The sequence below is a fragment of the Hypomesus transpacificus genome, chromosome 13 (assembly GCF_021917145.1).
Source record: "Hypomesus transpacificus isolate Combined female chromosome 13, fHypTra1, whole genome shotgun sequence".
Lineage (NCBI taxonomy): Eukaryota > Metazoa > Chordata > Actinopteri > Osmeriformes > Osmeridae > Hypomesus > Hypomesus transpacificus.
The window spans coordinates 168,788-189,196 of record NC_061072.1 but is presented as its reverse complement, the minus strand read 5'-3'; the positions used below and the strand labels follow the sequence as shown (position 1 = coordinate 189,196).

At 47.1% G+C, this 20,409-nt stretch overlaps 2 protein-coding genes and 2 long non-coding RNA genes across 7 annotated transcripts in view; all 4 read right to left on the bottom strand.

Annotated features, from left to right (window-relative positions):
• Positions 1–275: 275 nt before the first annotated feature.
• LOC124475595 lies at positions 276–2,416 on the bottom strand. Its single transcript, XR_006956947.1, has 3 exons — positions 2,339–2,416; positions 2,002–2,039; positions 276–1,469 (listed from the first exon to the last, which is right to left on the bottom strand). It is a non-coding gene; the product is annotated as an uncharacterized LOC124475595 (long non-coding RNA).
• Positions 2,417–4,211: 1,795 nt separating this feature from the next.
• Positions 4,212–12,915, bottom strand: si:dkey-94l16.4 (transcription factor 20). Of its 4 annotated transcripts, XM_047032334.1 has the most exons (6): positions 12,693–12,915; positions 9,239–11,859; positions 8,875–8,968; positions 8,353–8,402; positions 7,871–7,953; positions 4,212–7,159 (listed from the first exon to the last, which is right to left on the bottom strand). In XM_047032334.1, the coding sequence occupies exons 2-5, from the start codon at positions 11,852–11,854 to the stop codon at positions 7,906–7,908; spliced, it is 2,808 nt and encodes a 935-aa protein (XP_046888290.1). In that variant the 5' UTR covers positions 11,855–11,859; positions 12,693–12,915; the 3' UTR covers positions 4,212–7,159; positions 7,871–7,905. The 4 variants fall into 4 exon arrangements, with proteins under 4 accessions (XP_046888290.1, XP_046888287.1, XP_046888288.1 ...); XM_047032331.1 differs by lacking the exons at positions 4,212–7,159; positions 7,871–7,953; positions 8,353–8,402 and having other exon boundaries at positions 8,410–8,968; XM_047032332.1 differs by lacking the exons at positions 4,212–7,159; positions 7,871–7,953; positions 8,353–8,402 and having other exon boundaries at positions 8,410–8,968; positions 12,697–12,915.
• Positions 12,916–13,461: 546 nt separating this feature from the next.
• On the bottom strand, positions 13,462–15,598 carry LOC124476126. Its single transcript, XR_006957006.1, has 2 exons — positions 15,356–15,598; positions 13,462–14,549 (listed from the first exon to the last, which is right to left on the bottom strand). It is a non-coding gene; the product is annotated as an uncharacterized LOC124476126 (long non-coding RNA).
• A 392-nt stretch (positions 15,599–15,990) lies between these two features.
• The window catches only part of LOC124476125 (myosin phosphatase Rho interacting protein), a 36,067-nt gene continuing 31,648 nt past the window's right edge, over positions 15,991–20,409 (bottom strand). Inside the window, exons 20-25 of the mRNA XM_047033134.1 lie at positions 19,902–20,061; positions 19,632–19,739; positions 19,194–19,280; positions 18,907–19,069; positions 18,523–18,608; positions 15,991–17,078 (exon numbers count right to left, since the gene is read on the bottom strand). Coding sequence (XP_046889090.1) covers positions 17,007–17,078; positions 18,523–18,608; positions 18,907–19,069; positions 19,194–19,280; positions 19,632–19,739; positions 19,902–20,061 — 676 coding nt within the window. The 3' untranslated portion in view covers positions 15,991–17,006. The remainder of the gene's footprint in view (positions 17,079–18,522; positions 18,609–18,906; positions 19,070–19,193; positions 19,281–19,631; positions 19,740–19,901; positions 20,062–20,409) is intronic.

Below are 20,409 nucleotides of genomic sequence, written 5' to 3'. Positions count from 1 at the left end.
TCTTTCAGAAAGATACTCATGAGGGATTATGAAAGGGTTTTGTCAGTCTCTACATGTTCTAGTTCTTCTGAGCGCACCGCTCTCACTATCCACGCACCAAGCTCCACATAATCTTCTATGAACGGTGACGACATTATCGTCAAGAATTAGTTAGTGGGCGGGGTTTTTATACCGGTTGATCTCTGATCTCCAACTTAAACAGCTCCCGACCAGGTTAGCCGTTCAGCATGTGTTACCATGGCGATCTACCCCGGTAACAAGTGATCCACCGTCGTAGTACAGAAAACCCTGGGTTAAACCTGAAGTTACCTCGCTAACGCCAAATCTTGATTCGTAGTACAGGCCCCAGGTTTCTACCCAGTCTGACACAGCTTCCCCTCCATCATTACAGGGGTAGAGTATATTTCCTGTGTCCTGTCGGACTGTAGATCTGGTGTTACTTGATGTGCTTTCCCAGTAGGTGTAGGCCAGTAGTTCTTCCAGCTGTGGGTCATACAGACGTTCTCTCAGGTGGTGACTGCTGGGACAGCTTGGCCCCAGACATCACTGCTTTGTTTTGTTTATTATTGTGGATACGCAGGTGACTCTTCAGATTGCCATTTGTTTTACCTGAATAGTCACAGATGTCACAGCTGTAGGGCTTCTCTCCAGTATGGATCCTGCTGTGAACTCTGAAATGCCCAGCTTGCCTAAAGGTTTTACCACAGAGGTCACAGCTGTAAGGCTTTTCTCCGGAGTGGATATACATGTGTTTTTTCAGACTGCCATTGGTTGCACAACTATAGCCACAGAGGTCACAGCTGTAGGGCTTCTCTCCAGTGTGGATCCTGCTGTGAACTGTCAATTGGCCAGGTTGTCTAAAGGTTTTACCACAGAGGTCACAGTAATAGGGCTTGTCTCCAGTGTGTTTCCTGCGGTGAACTGTCAATTGGCCAGAATGGCCAAAGGTTTTACCACAGAGGTCACAGCTATAGGGCTTCTCTCCGGTGTGGATCCTGCTGTGAACTTTGAAACTAGAAGAGTTTCGAAAGGTCTTACCACAGAGGTCACAGCTGTAGGGCTTCTCTCCAGTGTGGATTCTGTTGTGAACTGTCAATTGGCCAGAATTGCTAAAGGTTTTACCACAGAGGTCACAGCTGTAAGGCTTTTCTCCTGAGTGGATATACATGTGGCTTTTCAGACTGCCGTTTCTTGTACAACTATAGCCACAGAGGTCACAACTGTAGGGCTTGTCTCCAGTGTGGATCATCATGTGCTGCTTGAGGCTAAAGGATGAGGAAAGGCTCTTCCCACAGGTTTCACACTGATGTGTCTCCATAACTCAGGTATCTTTTTGTTCTGTTTGGTCTTTATGGGCCTGTCTGGTGTCAAGTCTCTGGAAGCTTGTTTCTCTCTGGTTGAGTCTCTCTGGAGTCTTAAGATGTCCTCTGTCTCCACCCACGATCAAGCATGATTGGCCAATAGGGGATCTGGAGGAAACAGTCCAATTTAATGAGCGTTCAGCCTTCACAAAAAACATTTCGTCTGTCATAAAGTCTACTGTGCATACGTAATGTTGATCAGTTGTGAGCAGTGTGTTTCTGAGGCGTATTTTGTCAAGAGACAAACACACAACACTGTGATGACAACCGCATCTCCAGCAAGATACTCCTTCTTAAAGTAATTTTTGTTATTTGACGAATTATAATTGATATTATAATAATACACTATCATAACACTAAGCATTACATTGAAATAAATAAAAATTACTTCGGATTGTAATAGCAAAGTTTGAATACATTTATAATAAAAAAGGGCCAACTCTATTGCGTGTGTCTCATTTTTTAAGATGAGGATTACGACCAGAGATCAAATTACAACAAATTATATTGTAGGCTACATAAATTAGACACATCTTGGCTGCTCTACTGGCGAGACAGAACGCAGCACAGTAGCGCACAATCGTGACTTGCTGCACAAGTGAACGGTAAAATGGAAGTTTACAAGAACAAGAGCACATACCTGGAAAGAGACACGAAACTCTCAGACGACCGCTACATCTGAAGAACATGAATAACTTTACACTTTTTCACAACGTAAGCTACAAACATTTGCTACATTCTTAAAAACAACCACAACCAAACAGTCAGTATGGAAGAAACAACGGGCTAACTAGCTAGTGGCATACAGCACCGTGTTGAGCTTCAAACTAAAAACAAAGTTCAGGGCTGCCAACTTTAAAAAAAAAAACTACATTTTGCTGCGTACAAAGCTATTTTTGGGCTCATTCATGATCATTACCGTACAGCAAAATATATATTTTTATATATATAGCGTTATATACACACACAAAGCATACCTGAAGCAGACATCCCAACCTCTCGCTCGCTCTAAATCTAAAATATCCTATTTCCGGGACATTGTATCCACCTTTATTGCCCCCACCCATAGAGTTAATATAACCCCCACCCCTCGCCCCTCGGCTTGAGGCAACGGCCCCGGTGGATGTAGGTGGTATTGCATTTCCGATTTGCTACCCGACTCGTTTTTATTCTATTAACTCCAGTCAACATATCTAAAACTATCTCCCCCAATCATTTTAGTTCGATTCTCGAACCTGGCTCATACTACTAGCTTTTTCATAGAATCATTTTTCCAGATTTTTGCTGAGTTTGAAACCAACCCGAAATGGCTAAACTAGCACCCCATTTATTTGCTCACGTCAAGAAAAGTTGCCTGGAAACGTGCTCGCGGATACTAACAGGGCACAAGCACAAAAGTTCACATTGGCCGATAGCCGATTTACATTGAGCTGAATGAGCCATAGACTTATATTGAATGAGCACAGGGAGAAATGGCTTGAGTTGCCTGCCTTGTCATAGTAAGTTTAGTAAATCGTTGTCACACATGAAATGTTGTTAACATAGTTTATTCCCGTTATTTTAAAACAGATTTGATTTTTCGTAAAAACGTTCATGACATGATGGCAAATATATTATGTTAAGCGCGAGCATAGATTGTTGACATGTCTATCTGGAGCAAAGACAAAGATTAATACTTTAACTGTTAACCACAATAGGAATATATAGGCTATTTAAATAATATTAGTCTTGCCTTCAGAAGCTTTTGTTAAACACACCCATTATTCTTTTTTTGATCGTGTCATCAAGCCAGACTGCTTTTGTTGGACAATGAAGGTCCTCAGTGATATGTTTCACCCCCACCTACATCTGATGGAAACTCTTGTAGCCTATATGGTTCTATGAATGCCCCTTTCGAATACAAATGTTCAATATAGTATATTTTAGACACACTTCTCAAGCTTTTATTTATTACACGTCTTGTTAGATCACGTTATATCCATTAATAGACGTTTGGTTTTCTAGGTTGAACATATAAAACATAGGTCACATTTCGACACTGATGTGAAATTGAAGGCAGTGTGAATTTCCCATTCTTAGCCTGGTCCTAACCAGACCCTCGTACATTTCATTTGTACAGAGGGTCTGGGATCTCTCCATTGACAAACATTAACTTCCTTGAAGGCGGGTCCTTTGTTGAAGTTTAAAACTATTGGATCCGCCCAGAGCCACTCTGATTTGCCATAACCAATCGCAAGCATTTACCTTAGCCAACTCCTTCACCACTACTGTAACGGAGCTAGCTGCCGTAGCTGGAAAATCAAACTTTTCTTGAACCCCGTGGGGAGGAGGGCCACAACATCATGGCCACCAACAAAACTCAGCTCCGGCTTTAACCTATATTCGGCAGCGTTGCCACAACCGCAGAATAGTTTCGCTCGCATCTTTCTCCGCTGCCATTACTGAACTATTCAAACAAGTGCACAACATTAACGTCATCGCTCTCAGCCACTCCCTCTGTTCGCTGATTGGACCTACAAAAAATTGTTTCCACAGCATCCTTCATCTAAGTCTAACAATAATAGATTTTATTTGTAATGCACTTTACATTTGAAGCAAATCTGCTAACTCTTACTGGAAGCAGGCATTAAAAAAAGCTTCCAACCACTGCAGATCAATTATGTGTTTTGATAGGAACCCAGACATATAGGCCTATATTTGGGGGGGGGGGGTATTTTCTGAGCCAGCACCTCGTACTGTCCTTTGCAGTCTCACGACATACCAACTGTAAAAACTAAATACACACATTCCTAAAGACTTGGCTTAAATGTTGTCGACAATTGAACATCACTGACTTCAAGGCCAAGCACACAGGGTTCAATAAAATATTTATTTTTGCACAATCACCCCTCGACAGTCTAGAGGTAAAAAAAAAAGAAGATGAAAAGGAAAACAAAAACAGTACAAAATGACATCAGTAGCCTAAGGTCGCCGTTAAAACAAGGAAGAATATGAGACGACTTTGCAGGCCTTGTGTCGTGATCGAAAGTGACAAGCCCGCAAACTGAGGTGGTGGAATGTGAGGAGCATCTGGCGCTGTACCACTCGAAAGCTGCTACTTTTTATCATTACTCCAGTCAATGGGTGATTCATTTAATGATCCGTAAAAAAAGAAAAAGAAAAAAAAAGACACAAATTCATAACAATAAAATTATCAATTCATTTGAATAGCAGTCAGCCCTGAGATTATAATTATTATTTTTTTACATGGAAACAATACATAAGAAACCCAAAATTCTGCAACTGTAAAAAAACAAACATATTTGGTACAATGCATCTGGCTGATTAAACTGAACACACTTGCAGTGACATTTAGGGCCTGGGGTGACGTAACATACGTTTAATTGACTTGGTTTGATTCAGACACTGTCGGTTTCACCGTGAAACAAGAAAGAAACAGACCAGATGGCACAACAAAAAGGTTCCACCGCCTCACGGACACAGAGGAGAGCCATGAGTTGTGTCTGTGTGAGTGTGTGTGATCTCTGTAACATTCCACCCCTGGCTGCGACAACCCGCCCACCCCCACAGGTTGACACGGATCTTATACAACACAACAGCGCCCCTAGTGGCGTTATGCAGAAACCCATGCACATCAACAACACGCGATCCCCCTCTGTTGACCTAGGCTGCAGAACCTGAATGAAAAAGCAGAACTGTCAATCGCTCCTTCCCTGGACACACTACTGGGTCCAACCCCAGAAGGAGGAGGAGGAAATGTTTGCAGCGGGAAGCAAACTTTCCATCACGTGCTTGACTGGAGGAAGGCCCTGACCATCAACTGATTTGTCTGCGCACCGTAGCTGGCGACGAAAGAAATGGATATTTAGTAGTTGTCATAAGGCTTGTGAGAAGGTTCCTGTGGAAACGTAAACAGATCTCATCAGCAAAAGTTGATAAAAGCTGATGAGAAATATCAATAAATACTATTATCCAGAAGCTGTGAGCCTCAAAGTCAAACCATGTTTTATAAATAAGCTACACACCAACTCCACCGCTCCCAGGACCTCTCTCTCTCTTACATTAGTAACAAGAGTGAATTGCAAAGATAACAGAAGAAGACATTTCCTGTCGTTTCCAAAGAACAAACATGCTCTTTTTGAGAAGCCCTACAGCAAAGCTCAACCGAGTGTGGTTATAGGTAATGAGTGTTGGCTTACATCAAACCATGTAAGAAATGTAATTCAATAACGTATTGAACAGACTGAAATTGAAACATAAAAATCAACTAGCGTCACAGGTCCAAAATAAGTTACAGGAAAATAAAGTTTGTTGGGGGGGGGGGAGAGATTCCTCAGACCCACAAAGATGACTGACGGGGCATCTTAGAAGACAAAGCAAACCAAGTATCTGAATGGAAAGAATTGGACTCCATCCCTCCTAGTCTCTCTAAACAGTCTGGTCGAGTCCAAGTAGGACAAGCTGGGTTCAATACATAGATTTCAGGGGTTCCGTCGAGGTGTTTCTACAGGGGAACATCAGGTTCTGTAGAGGTGTTCCCACAGGGTACCCCAGGATTCTGCAGAGGTGTTTTCTACAGGAGAACCCAGGGTTCTGCAGAGGTGCATCTACAAGAGAACACCATTCTCAGAACTCCAGTCTGCAGTCTACAGGCTAAACATTCAAGCATAAAAGCAGATGTGCAAAGTGCTGTAAGCCAACCGAAAACAATCAAGGCGTGTATGTCTGTCTGAATGCACAGTTTGACTGCGTGCCTGTATGTCGGATAGTCTGCATGCACAGTTAGACTGTGTCTGTGTGCGAGCAGTGACAAATAGCTGTGAGATGAGCCAGGTCCTCTCTGACTGATAATCTGAGCAGGATACACAGTAGGGCCAGCCAACACGATATAGATAATACTGCACCACCTTGTACTGTCCTTGGCAGTTTCATTCACCAAGCATCACTCAAAAGTGCTTCCTGCTCCTACACGATCCCTCGTTTGGTGGAGGGGCGGGCAAGTACATTCACAAGACGAACAAACGAAACCATACTGTCGTTATCTTCTCCTCGGGATCCGAAATCGCGATACAGTTAACCGGCCGACTGTTTAGTGCAAGTCAGTCGTACTTCCTGAACTCACCCCCGGCCCCGTGCCTCCCTCTCCGGCGAGGTCACGGTCCCTGCGCTGTGTGAAGTGGCGTTTACAGAAGGGTCACAGACAAGCCATAGGTTAGCTGAACTAGAGATGGTTTCTCCTCCTCCTCTCTCTCTCTCGGCCACCATGCTAACAGCGTTCCCACAATCCCCTGCATGGAGTGACCTCACCAATGTCTTCGGAACACATAAGAGTTAAGCTCTGGGTTAACTGCAAACCAAAACGCCACGAGATTCCCCCAGAAATAAATAATCAAAGTCAAATGACATACTTACAAAGCTTTACAATTCATTCCATTCAAAAGGAGGAGAGAAAAAACCCCATCTCTCCTCCCCCCCCCCCCCCCCCCCCAAACTCATAAATAATTACGAAGTTATGGCACAGTTTGGATATGCCATTATGAGAGAAGTGAAAGTCTCTTCCCAGTAGTGAACTGGGTCTGTCCCGGCCTGGGCTGTCCCGGTCAGTCTGGACACTGGGCGACGGGACCAGACCAGTCAGCTGTCTAGCGGCGTGTTCCCAGTAGAGGGTTTGTTAAGGTTTGTGGGTGTTTTTTTCCATTCCATCTGAGCCTGCCTGTCAGTCAGCAGGGCAGGGTTCCGCTGTCACCATGGTTACCGGGCTTCCGCGACAAAGTCTTGAGAACGCCACAGTTGAATGTCTAAAGAGAGAGAGAGAGAAAGAGAGGAAGAAACAGTCTTAGGATGGAGAAAACCAAACAAAATGATATTGCATACATATTGCGGGTCTGCATTGGCTGTGTGCTTGGCAAGCTAATGCATTTAAGACTAGATAGGACAAGGTGGTAACTAAATTCACACTTGACAGTAACTGCAAATATCTTTGCAGCAAGTCTGAAAAAATGACTCATCTGGCAGGGTTTTGTAGCTGAACTTGGGATTTAAAATATATAACACCCCCCCCCCCGCTTACTAGTGGCTATCCTACGGAAGATGTATCAGGGCCATGCCAAATCCCACTTTTTGGAAACATGGGGGTAGGTACATTCTTATTTGCATGGCCCAAATATTCTGGCGTTTGCCTTATTATTGCGGAACCTTTGACAGCCCACATTCAGATGCAAAAATCTGCATTGGTGAAACAACAAAGGGAACGAGCAGCATGTTCTAACCTCTGGAGAAAGAGGGAGAGACAAGAGGGAGGGATTAAGAAAGAGAGAGGGCATTCAAGGATATCACGTGAGAGAGAAAAAGAAAGAGAAAGGGATTAAAAAGGAGAGAGAGAGACACGCTGAGGAAAAAAAAATTGACAGAAAGAGGGAGAAAAGGGAAAAGAGAGAGAGAGAGAGAGAAGGAGGGAGAGAAAGAAAGCCAGAGTGAGAGAGAACAAGCCCAGCATCAGACAGTCTCACCGTGTGAATCAGGAAGCGAGTCCCGGCTGGGCAGGTCACCTGCCGTCTCGCCTGCCCCCCGGGGGGCCTTTCAATGACTTGTTCTAGAGCAGGAAAGAACCGAGAGATCAACCTACGCGAATCCTAGAAGCTTATCGCTAGCTTGTCACTGAGCCAGCCTCTCAACAGCCCCTTTCTGGTTTCTATGATAACATGTCAGTTTGCCTACCAGAGAAGCAGCTGTGAGGCAAGATTTCGGCAGGAGTGATGCAATACATTTCACCACAAAAGGCCAATGGCAAAAATAAGACTACTAGTGTTACAAAATCTGTGTGTGTGTGTGTGTGTGTGAGAGAGAGAGGGGGGGGGGGGGGGTCACCTAATACAAACCCAAAACACATCCTATCCCCTCACAAATGTATTGATCAAGAGTGAGCTCTCTACAAGCTCTGTGCGGCGGACGCGACATCCAAAGGGGTTGCCAAGTGACGATTGATTCTCACCTTGTGCTTTCTACACTTCATAGAGAAGTTCTCCTCGATGAGCACACAGTCTGCAAACACAAAGGCACAATCAATCAAGTAAAAGACCCCGGGATTCATCCCCGCAGGTCTGCCCGGAGCCTTGGAGCTGGCAGGGAGCATGAGAGCTGGCTGTAGATATGCACGCACTGCTTCGAGGCAGCACACTGCTTGAGCCAGGGCCCTCAGTCTGGAGACAGCCAGACCCAATGACCAGAGTGTGTTTGAAATCAAAAGCATGAAGCAGTGATGGCTCATTAGGCTTGGTGGCCTGCAGTTTACTGTGGAGATTCACCCTGATGGGTTAAATATTCATCATAGGTCCATGAGGAGCTAAAAGAACAGTGCGATTTGCAACACGCAGTGGTATTTTTACTCCTGTTGTTAAGACTCAGGCTGGGACATGTTGGCCCTGCGAACGGGGATTTACAGGGTTTGTATGAAACAGTGGGAGAGAGTGTGTGTATATGTGTGTGTGTGTGTGTGGAGGCTGGGCAGACCTACCTGACTGTAGGGCACATCTGTAGTGATATTTGTTGGGGCAGCCTTTGAAGAAGCAGCCCAGCGTGGCACCTGGGTTATGGCAGCCAGAGCAGGTCTGAAAACAGCACAGAGAACCAGGCTTCAGCATTAACCACGTTCCGGGCCAACGGCAGAGGACAAACACGTTCTTCACCGGACCACGTTTCCCATGATCCACCTCGACTGTCCCACTTTCAATGTCAAAGCTAACAGGAGAGCTCGCAGGTTGTAAACACGATCAAAAACGTACAAATTCAAATGCAAGAATAAGTCTAGTCATCCTAATCTTGGACGATTTGACTGGTAAAGATAGCTCTCTGGGAAGGTCAAACAGAAGGCATCTTACCGTCTCCTGAGCCACCTTGACTGCCTCCTCCAGTCCGTACACCTTCCCCTTCACCAGGAACACGCCTGCAGACCAGACGCAGCAGTCCTCGTGCAGCCAGTACTCACACGGTTCCAGAGGCACCACGGGGGGGGCGTACCAGTCCTCCGTCGCCCGGCCCCCAGGCCCAGCCCCCTCCAGGGTCCCCGCCTCCGGCCCTGACGCCTCCAGAGACTCGGCCCCTGCCCTGGCCCGCTTGGCCGCAGGGCTGCTGGAATGGTCGGTGTAGCTGGTCCACCTGGGGTGGCTCCCCAGCAGGCTCTTGTCCTGACTGTGTCGGGGGGCGGGGCGGTGAGTCCACACCCCCGGTGGCCGAGCACACTTCCTCCCTCTCCTGCTGAAGGACGAGTCCGAGTCGCTGTCCTCCTCCTCCTCTTTCACACCTGTGCTGGCGGGGGTCTTGGCCCTGGGCCTGTAGCCCTCTGGGTAATAGGGTCCATGGAGGTCTCCCAGGTCCAGGGCGTTGGCTGACCCACCACACAGGCAGCAGACCAGGGAGTTCTGGTACGGGCTGTGGGTGGAGACCCGGCCGGGCTGCAGGCAGGAGGTGGTGGGGATGGCCCCAGGGATGAAGCCCCCTGAGCTGGCCTGCTGATGGCCCTTCTTCAGCCTGGCTGCGTCCTCCTCTGGGTAGTTGATGACCATGCAGGTGGACGGGACCCGCTTTCGCTCCACCTGGATGAAGGGAGAGAAGCTGTCCATGGCCCTCAGGTCCCTCTTCTCCTCCTTGTAGTGGAGGTACTTCAGCCTGATCTCCGGCTCCTTCGGGGAGAACATGGAGGGTTGGCAGGCATTGTATTTTGGCCTTTTCCTCTTGGAAGGAGGCACTTTGCTGGCCGAGGCCTTGGCCTTCTGCTTTGGGGGAGATTTCTTCTCAGCTTTGGCTGGTGAGGAATCTCCCGTCACATCGACGATTGAGGGGGGCTCTGGGTCGGATACGGGCGGGGATTCTTCAGTTGGGGACCCCTTGTCTGTCGCAGACTGTGGGCTTTTTGGAGTGAAGCTGTTGTGTGTGTGCTGAGGAGGAATGGCAAGTTCCAAATCTGAGGTAGACTCTGTGTAACTGTCGGTACTTTTGTGAATGCTATTTTTACCCTTTTCCAGTGTGGGTGCAGAGTGTAGTTTGATTTTGATCTCTGGAGGGAGAGCGCCGTTCTCCTCGACTTCCTCCTGGCCTACAGATAAGGAGCCGACAGCTTCAGACGCACTTATCTCAGTCTGCATCTGGGCCTGCGTAGCCTTGATTTTCTTGCTGGGCCGCACAGCTTCCGACACTTTATACCAGGTGGGATTAATATTCATCACGATGGCCTCCAGCCTCGTGCCCCTCCCAGAGCGTGGGGGCAGTTTCTTCTTCTCAAAGCTGTTCTGTGCCAGCCTAGCGTTACCGTTCAAGTGAGGGGAGCGAGCGCCGTCCTTGGCCTTCTCCTCCGGAGCCTCGGACGCAGACCCGTCGTCCGTCAGGTCGATGACGGCTTCCGAAGGCACCGAGCGAGCGTCCTCCGGGTGCCCTCTGGAGCCGGGGTCGAGCGCCGGCCCTTCGACCGCCCGCGTCTCCCGTCCCGCCCTTTCCGGCTCGTCCCAGCGGGCGTCCGCCGGCGAGTTGTCGCCGCTGGGCGAGCTGGACGCCTCGGGGAGGAGGTACACGTCTTCCAGCGAGGTAGCAGAGGGGGATACAGGGTCTTCCAGCGGGCTAGAGTACTCCCCGCCGACGGCGCAAAGGTCTCTGGGGCTCCTGTCCGGAAGAAGCGCTGGGTTCTCCGTCCTGGAGATGAGGAGCAGCACCTCCGAGTCCTTCCCCTCCCGTCTCCCGTCCTCGGTGTCGGACGCGTGGCGCTCCGGTAAGGACCCGGCGCGGACGCCAGAGTCGGACCGGCTGCGTCGGCCGTTCCTCAGCCCTCCGTCGCCGGGGGCCGCGTCCTGAGACGGACGGCGCTCCGGAGGCGTGCTCCGGCGCCCGTGTCCGTCGACGGACCCGTTCGTGGCGGCGTGTCCTCCGTTGAGCTCGCGAGGCAGCTGTGTTCGACACACCCCCGCCACGTTCCCGCTCGCCGCCCGAGTTGGGGACACGGCGTGGCGTGTCGGTTGGGACTGGGAGGCTAGGTCTAGGGGCTTGTCTGCCTGCTGGTGCAGGTAGTGCTGGCTCACTTCCTGGTTGAGTTCCACCATCTCCTCAGACTCCTCTTCCAGTTTACATGAGGTGGGGCAGAGAGAGAATTTGCTGATAGACGGTACGCCACACAGGGGTGAGTGCTGGGACTCGTGCGTGGAGAAGACGTGAGACCTGCTCACATAAGACAGGGTGACCGTAGTGTTGGAAAAGGCGTTGTCGGGTTGGATCTGGTCTCCAGAATGAAGCCTTTGATCGGACGAAGGCTCGGGGAAGGGTAGACCTTTGTTGCTGCCGGAGTTTGTGTACCAGGAGGAGGACTTGACCACCCGTAAGGGATCCATGGAGCTGGCTTTCGGGTGACATTCCTCACTTCTCCTGGTGAGATCGATCACAGAGGGAAGGCTGCAGGTCAAGGAGAGGTCTTGAGGCTGGAGGTTATTTGCGTTCCCTTGGGGTTGCTCCATGGCAACTGCAAAAGGGACAGAAAGAGATTGCTTGAGGTTTTATTTTCATAGCGACACTTTGAAACAGATTTAGCTGTTTGTAGTCAGCCAATGAGAGATTATCATCAAATGTATAACATTTCAGGAACTATTTTTTTGTCTCTTTATGTGGCATAATTTTTGTTATCCCAAATAAGTTTTCATTATTTGATAAATACATAAACAATAAAATTAATAAGAGGGAAGCTTTCTAAAGATATGCATGTTTGACTAACGCGCTAACTGGCTAACAACTACATGAACAATACAATCAATGTAGAAATATTTAATCATATTTCAATTTAGAATAATGTCACTGGTTTGAGCCAATGTTCATGTTGGTAGGATAACGTTAACAAGTAACCTAGTGTTAGGGTTATGTACAAACCAACCAGATACTAGTATTACTAGTTGCTAACAAATGCTGACATTATCTAGCTCAATAAAATGACTGTTGCTAGACAGCGAGCTAGCGAGGTAACTATGCTAACCAGCTAACTCTCAAAGCCTGACGTTTTCATATCGCGGAGTCACCCTCGGTCATCGCTTTTAAAATGTATTTCACTGACTGACCTACTGTAAGTAGAAACAAGTATGGCTCTACCTTGTTGAATAGCTAATGGTGTGGTTGATGAGTTATCAATATCGAGCTGGAAAGCTTGATAGCAGTTGGTACTAAGGTACGTAGGCTACTGATGACTTCATCTGACGTTAGCTAGCTAAGATTAGGCTAGGTCGCTAACGGTACCAGTGTGCTTTCTGGGCCTGCATAGATGAGACAAAGAGGGAGCGTACTACGCTGCCAGACGTCGAAACTTACCCACCGGGAAAGACTGGTGGGGGGGGTTCAACGTCCAATTCAACAATTTGTCCCACCAGTCATGTCGTTCGGGAGCCTATCTTTCGCCGACATCCTAGATCACCTTATTTGATAAAAGAAAAGCACACCTCCTGTTTGTCGATAAAACAGGATAATCCGTACTTCTCTGAAAACAGTTCTCCGTACGTGAGATGCACTTCAACAGCAGTTGTCAGCTGGCGATCACAGTGAAGCATTGTGGGAATACACAGGGTGTGTTCTGCAATGACTGTTTCATTGTGACTGCTGTATGTCAGACGGTCATTAGCTGTCTTTTCAACATAAATCTATTCACAACGTTACTTTATAGAATTATAAAAACAAGGTAATACTACGTTTAGTTGATTCGTTTATATGTTTATGTTTATTAGTTTATATTTAGTTGATATGAATATTGAAGTCCTTGCGGTTAACTTGATTTTGTGGGTTGGACTGCATGTAGTTAGAGCTACTTATTTGCTAAATGGGGTCCAAATTGTCAGTTTAAGAAACCCCAAACCTCAAAATTGACAGTAAAATTGTACATAGTTTTGTACTTTAACACGTTTAGATGAAGCACCAATCTATATCTGACTAAACATTTATTGTAACGGTTTCTTACAGGGGCAGAAGAGACAACTTTGAAACTCATGGGTTGTTTACCAGCCAGACCACAACTGCAGGACAGAATTAAGAAAAATATATAAAATTGTCCAGTTAGAGAAATGACAGATTTGAAAATATTCAAACACATGGTGCAAAAATATTTATTGCTAATAAATCTGTTGTCAGTTGGTGTACATTTGCTGTATATTTACAATAAGAGAGTACAGTGAGAATGGGAATGAGCAACAAAACCCCAAAACATTTAAATAAATACACAGGGACTGCCACTGAACATGACTACAAACATAACCCAAGAACTCCCTCCCATAAACTGGACCAATATCATTACAGAGAGATGGGAGAAAAACTATATCAATGTAAATATATATATTTATATTCATTTTCATAACAAGCAAATCCCATCCATACGCATTCAGCAGTCACCTGTCACGGGATAATTTCAAAACGGTCCACGATTTCAGAAAAACATAATCTATGATGAGTATTCACCATATGCAAGCCAACACCTCAGGCATTGAATGAGCAATATCCTGTGCAACAGCTAGTTTACTTGTACAGTGATGCAGGCAAATCTTTTCTTCCCATAGCTTGTTTATTTAGCAAGACTTCCATCTGTGCTGAAATGATAAGGGGTTTGGAGGAAAGCTTCAACATGTGCACACTGACCACACCAAGCAGAATACACAGGCCTGAAGGCAACATCGTTCCTACCATTGGTTATGTGAGGGTTATTCAATCATCAATGTGTTTAGCCGTCACTTACTCCTTTGGCTAACAACGGTCTGAGGAGTTAAAACAGTAGCTTACTCAGTCACGATTTAGTGTATGCTTGATAAGACGCTTCATTAAAAACAATACAGAGTATTTACAGTAAGACATGGCAATCAAAACGCAAAACAAATGTCACAGTAACCGAAGTGCATAGAATGCAGACTCTTCTTCTATCGACATGAAATTGAAACTTTATACCATGTGTTTTTTATATATATTGTGTATGTATATATATATATATATATATATACATATATATACACACATTGCGTGTGTGTTTGTGACCAGTGTGTTTCTAAGTAAGTACATTACAGAGCTAAAATATAGTGAGCCTCTAAACATGCAGCGTTGGTGGACTACACGTCCCTGTCAGAAGTCCTTAGTGTCTTTGTTGTCGAACAGGTGGAGTCTCTGCTCAGCTGTCAGCCCTTCCTTCAGACTCTGCAGAGAGACAGAGACAGAATGAGGCGGGGGGGGGGAGAGAGAGAGAGAGGAGGAAGGGGGGGAGAGAGAGAAGGGGAGGAGAAGAGAAACAGAGACAGACAGAAAGACAATAGACAGAACGAGAGAGTGGGGAAGCGGGGGATGAGTACGACAAAGAAAGAAAGACCGAGAGAGAAAGGAGGGAGAGGGGAGAGAGGCGGGGCGAGAGCAAGGGGAGAGAGAAAACAATTGAAAAAAAACCATTAATGATCAAGTTGAACAGAAGCCCTTGAATCACTCCCGACCATCCTGTGAAGTGTGAAATCTGACCGACCAGTAAGCCCTTCTATCTTTGTTAAGATAAAACACACACACACACACATGCGCGCGCGTGAATATGACATGCATTCAAAGTCATACAAATCAACAAAGGAAAGAAACCCGAGGTAAAAGAGGATGAACCACTTCCATCCGTACAGTCGACCACAGCGTGGAGGCTGGGGAGCACTGTGGATGGAAGCCACCCGGTGATCGGAGGCCCGTCGTATGAGAGACAGACGAGAGTCACCCACAGGCAGGACACCAACAAGCTGCACATCGCCACACGCTCGGTTATGAACAGACATCCTACATAAGTCTCACTCACACACACAATATACATACACACACATCCTACATAGTCACACACACACACACACACGATTCCCCCGCTTCTCATCCCGAATCCTAATCCACGCGGACCCACAACATTCCTCGATCGACTTTGCGCTCCAAAAAGGGGCAACCAGGCCCCGTTCTATAGTGTGGGTCTGGGTTGGGTTTACCTAAAAGGAGAAGGGTAGGCCTATCGGTCCTCAGGCAGCCCTAGCTGTCCCAGGGCATGTCACGACTCACAGACTGAGGACAGAAGGGGGGAGAACACACCAGTATGTGTGTGTTAGACGAGAGAGAGAGAGAGATCCATCTCCACCAGGACGTCTCTTGTTAGCTCTAGCACATACACAAGGTGGCTGGTACACACATGCAGTGATTGGTTACAATCCACAATTAGGAGGTCAAATGGTCAAACGTCTATGAGGTTTTGTGGGTGTGTTTATTAGTTTATATTTAGTTGATATGAATATTGAAGTCCTTGCGGTTAACTTGATTTTGTGGGTTGGACTGCATGTAGTTAGAGCTACTTATTTGCTAAATGGGGTCCAAATTGTCAGTTTAAGAAACCCCAAACCTCAAAATTGACAGTAAAATTGTACATAGTTTTGTACTTTAACACGTTTAGATGAAGCACCAATCTATATCTGACTAAACATTTATTGTAACGGTTTCTTACAGGGGCAGAAGAGACAACTTTGAAACTCATGGGTTGTTTACCAGCCAGACCACAACTGCAGGACAGAATTAAGAAAAATATATAAAATTGTCCAGTTAGAGAAATGACAGATTTGAAAATATTCAAACACATGGTGCAAAAATATTTATTGCTAATAAATCTGTTGTCAGTTGGTGTACATTTGCTGTATATTTACAATAAGAGAGTACAGTGAGAATGGGAATGAGCAACAAAACCCCAAAACATTTAAATAAATACACAGGGACTGCCACTGAACATGACTACAAACATAACCCAAGAACTCCCTCCCATAAACTGGACCAATATCATTACAGAGAGATGGGAGAAAAACTATATCAATGTAAATATATATATTTATATTCATTTTCATAACAAGCAAATCCCATCCATACGCATTCAGCAGTCACCTGTCACGGGATAATTTCAAAACGGTCCACGATTTCAGAAAAACATAATCTATGATGAGTATTCACCATATGCAAGCCAACACCTCAGGCATTGAATGAGCAATATCCTGTGCAACAGCTAGTTTACTTGTACAGTGATGCAGGCAAATCTTTTCTTCCCATAGCTTGTTTATTTAGCAAGACTTCCATCTGTGCTGAAATGATAAGGGGTTTGGAGGAAAGCTTCAACATGTGCACACTGACCACACCAAGCAGAATACACAGGCCTGAAGGCAACATCGTTCCTACCATTGGTTATGTGAGGGTTATTCAATCATCAATGTGTTTAGCCGTCACTTACTCCTTTGGCTAACAACGGTCTGAGGAGTTAAAACAGTAGCTTACTCAGTCACGATTTAGTGTATGCTTGATAAGACGCTTCATTAAAAACAATACAGAGTATTTACAGTAAGACATGGCAATCAAAACGCAAAACAAATGTCACAGTAACCGAAGTGCATAGAATGCAGACTCTTCTTCTATCGACATGAAATTGAAACTTTATACCATGTGTTTTTTATATATATTGTGTATGTATATATATATATATATATATATACATATATATACACACATTGCGTGTGTGTTTGTGACCAGTGTGTTTCTAAGTAAGTACATTACAGAGCTAAAATATAGTGAGCCTCTAAACATGCAGCGTTGGTGGACTACACGTCCCTGTCAGAAGTCCTTAGTGTCTTTGTTGTCGAACAGGTGGAGTCTCTGCTCAGCTGTCAGCCCTTCCTTCAGACTCTGCAGAGAGACAGAGACAGAATGAGGCGGGGGGGGGGAGAGAGAGAGAGAGGAGGAAGGGGGGGAGAGAGAGAAGGGGAGGAGAAGAGAAACAGAGACAGACAGAAAGACAATAGACAGAACGAGAGAGTGGGGAAGCGGGGGATGAGTACGACAAAGAAAGAAAGACCGAGAGAGAAAGGAGGGAGAGGGGAGAGAGGCGGGGCGAGAGCAAGGGGAGAGAGAAAACAATTGAAAAAAAACCATTAATGATCAAGTTGAACAGAAGCCCTTGAATCACTCCCGACCATCCTGTGAAGTGTGAAATCTGACCGACCAGTAAGCCCTTCTATCTTTGTTAAGATAAAACACACACACACACACATGCGCGCGCGTGAATATGACATGCATTCAAAGTCATACAAATCAACAAAGGAAAGAAACCCGAGGTAAAAGAGGATGAACCACTTCCATCCGTACAGTCGACCACAGCGTGGAGGCTGGGGAGCACTGTGGATGGAAGCCACCCGGTGATCGGAGGCCCGTCGTATGAGAGACAGACGAGAGTCACCCACAGGCAGGACACCAACAAGCTGCACATCGCCACACGCTCGGTTATGAACAGACATCCTACATAAGTCTCACTCACACACACAATATACATACACACACATCCTACATAGTCACACACACACACACACACGATTCCCCCGCTTCTCATCCCGAATCCTAATCCACGCGGACCCACAACATTCCTCGATCGACTTTGCGCTCCAAAAAGGGGCAACCAGGCCCCGTTCTATAGTGTGGGTCTGGGTTGGGTTTACCTAAAAGGAGAAGGGTAGGCCTATCGGTCCTCAGGCAGCCCTAGCTGTCCCAGGGCATGTCACGACTCACAGACTGAGGACAGAAGGGGGGAGAACACACCAGTATGTGTGTGTTAGACGAGAGAGAGAGAGAGATCCATCTCCACCAGGACGTCTCTTGTTAGCTCTAGCACATACACAAGGTGGCTGGTACACACATGCAGTGATTGGTTACAATCCACAATTAGGAGGTCAAATGGTCAAACGTCTATGAGGTTTTGTGGGTGTGTGTTTGTTTGTTGTGGGATGAAGCGAATGCGTCGCTGGAGTGTGCAATTACAATGATGTTACAGTGGTTGACCGCTAGGTGGCAGTCTGCGACAACACAAAAAAACAAAACGTTGCACCTTTCACAGAGCAGGGAGACCTCTACTGGCTATGACCGTCTCCTTCCAAATACAACTCTTTTAGTCTCTTTCTGCGCTCGTCTCGCAGACTAACTACAGACAACCAAGTTTACATCCCCCCTCCCCCCTTTCATGTTTAATGTACCGTAACCTCCAATTCAATCTTGCATCTGACTTATGTAGTTCTGACTGGGGCGTGTTTAGAGCTGACGGCTGGTGCTGGGACAGTGTGTGAGGGCGAGGGGACCCTACCTTTGACCTCATGGTGCGCTCTGAGCGTTTGGCGGCGGCAGCGGCCATCTTGAGAATGTCTGGGTTGCTTTTGGACTTCATGATATCTGAGAGGAGAGCGCAGAAGGAGCTCAGTTTGACAGCAGCGCTAACTGAGCTGACTGTAGAACAGTGCTGCAAGCCCCAATTCACTATGACAGTGCTGCTCGCCTCGACCCACTATGACAGTGCTGCTAGCCCCAGCGCACTATAACAGTGCTGCTAGCCCCAGCGCACTATAACAGTGCTGCTAGCTAGGTCAGAGAGGAAGCGTATCAGAGTTGTTTATTAGACTTGCTTATATATGGCTATACAGATAGAGGATTTGGGCCGCGTGCGTGGGTGGGTGGGTGCGTGCGTGTGTACCGTAGCCTCCTCGCTCCACCTCCTCCAGCGAGGGCTCCCCCAGGGCCTCGTGGGCCAGCTGCAGCTGGTCTCTCAGCCGGCCCAGGTCCCGCTCCGCTTTGGCCTTCACGATGCTCAGCTCTGTGTAGATGTCCTTGTACTTGTCCGTCGCATACTTCTTATCCTGGGCGCGCGCGCGCACGCACAAACACACACGCAAACACACACAAACACAATCAGCATCTAGAGTCTCAAGTTTGTGTCTTTTGTTTCTTCGAGTTGAAACTTCATCTCTGACAAACACGTACTCTTTGGGCTGCCTGAAGTTCATCCTTCAGCGAGTTGATCTCCTGCTTCAGGTACTGCACCTCAGACTCCTTCACCCTCAGCATCACCTGCACAGACACAACAGGAGGTCAAAACCAGCAGCACCTCCATACAGTGTCAGGCCTGCTGGGATGAGATCCAGTCCTTGAGCCTGAGATTCTGTCTGAGACTAGGACAATGCCTGAGTCCAAGTCTGGATCTGGGCCTAATATTAGTATTGGGACTCGGACAGGGCCTATTATTAATACTGGGACTAGGACTGGGCCTAATATTAATACTGGGACTAGGACTGGGCCTAATAGTAATACTGGGACTAGGACTGGGCCTAATATTAATACTGGGACTAGGACTGGGCCTAATATTAATACTGGGACCAGGACTGGACTTAATATTAATACTGGGACCAGGACTGGGCCTACCTCCAGCTCATACAGCTCCTTGCCCTGGACCAGGGTGCAGCAGTCTCCCTCCTCACTGGTCATGGAGCGCATCTTGGTGATCTCTGCTGCCAGGCGGTTGTTCAGCTCCTGACAACATAACGACAAACGACAACCAATTCAGAACTGGTGTGACGCGTGTGGAGGGAGCGAGGTTGGGAGAGAGACCAAATGAGGGGGAGAGGGGGCGAAGAAAGAGAGAAACCGTTGCCTGTGATCATGTATACACAGTATGTGTGCATGTGTGTCCACCTGGTTGTGTGCGTTGAGCTCCTGGTTCTCCCTCTGACACTGGCGGAGGGCCTGCCTCTCGGCCTCCAGCGCCTGGGCCAGGTGGGCGTTCTCCAGGCACTTCTGGGAGTACTGCTCTGACAGCACCTCGATCTCCCGCTGGAACGAGCACAGCTCCTCCCTGCAGCGCACACACACACACACACACAGACAGACACACAGACAGAGTGAAACACAGCCTTGGCACCAGAGAGAGAGCGAGAGAGAGAACAGGAGGGAGGGAGGGAGACGGGCAGCAAGAGAGACAGACAGGCAGATAGGTATGCAGACAAGCAAGCCAAGCCGGCAGGCAGGTAGCCAGACTGCCAGCCAAACAGGCTTCGTCCTTGGGACGACTTAAACTGTGTCTGAAATTCCAAAGCTTGGCAAGGTCGCCCTGCTACCTCAGTGCCCGGTTACCATGGTTACAGCTGGCACGGCGAGACACACACACATACAGGCATTGTCTGCTCATCCTGAACCCGCCCCA

Excerpts from the sequence above, each read along its gene's own strand:
- si:dkey-94l16.4 (XM_047032331.1), bottom strand. The coding sequence starts at position 11,854 with ATGGAGCAACCCCAAGGGAACGCAAATAACCTCCAGCCTCAAGACCTC. Across the intron at positions 8,969-9,238 it reads TCAAGGTGGCTCAGGAGACG|ACCTGCTCTGGCTGCCATAA; the intron begins GTAAGATGCCTT and ends TGCTGTTTTCAG.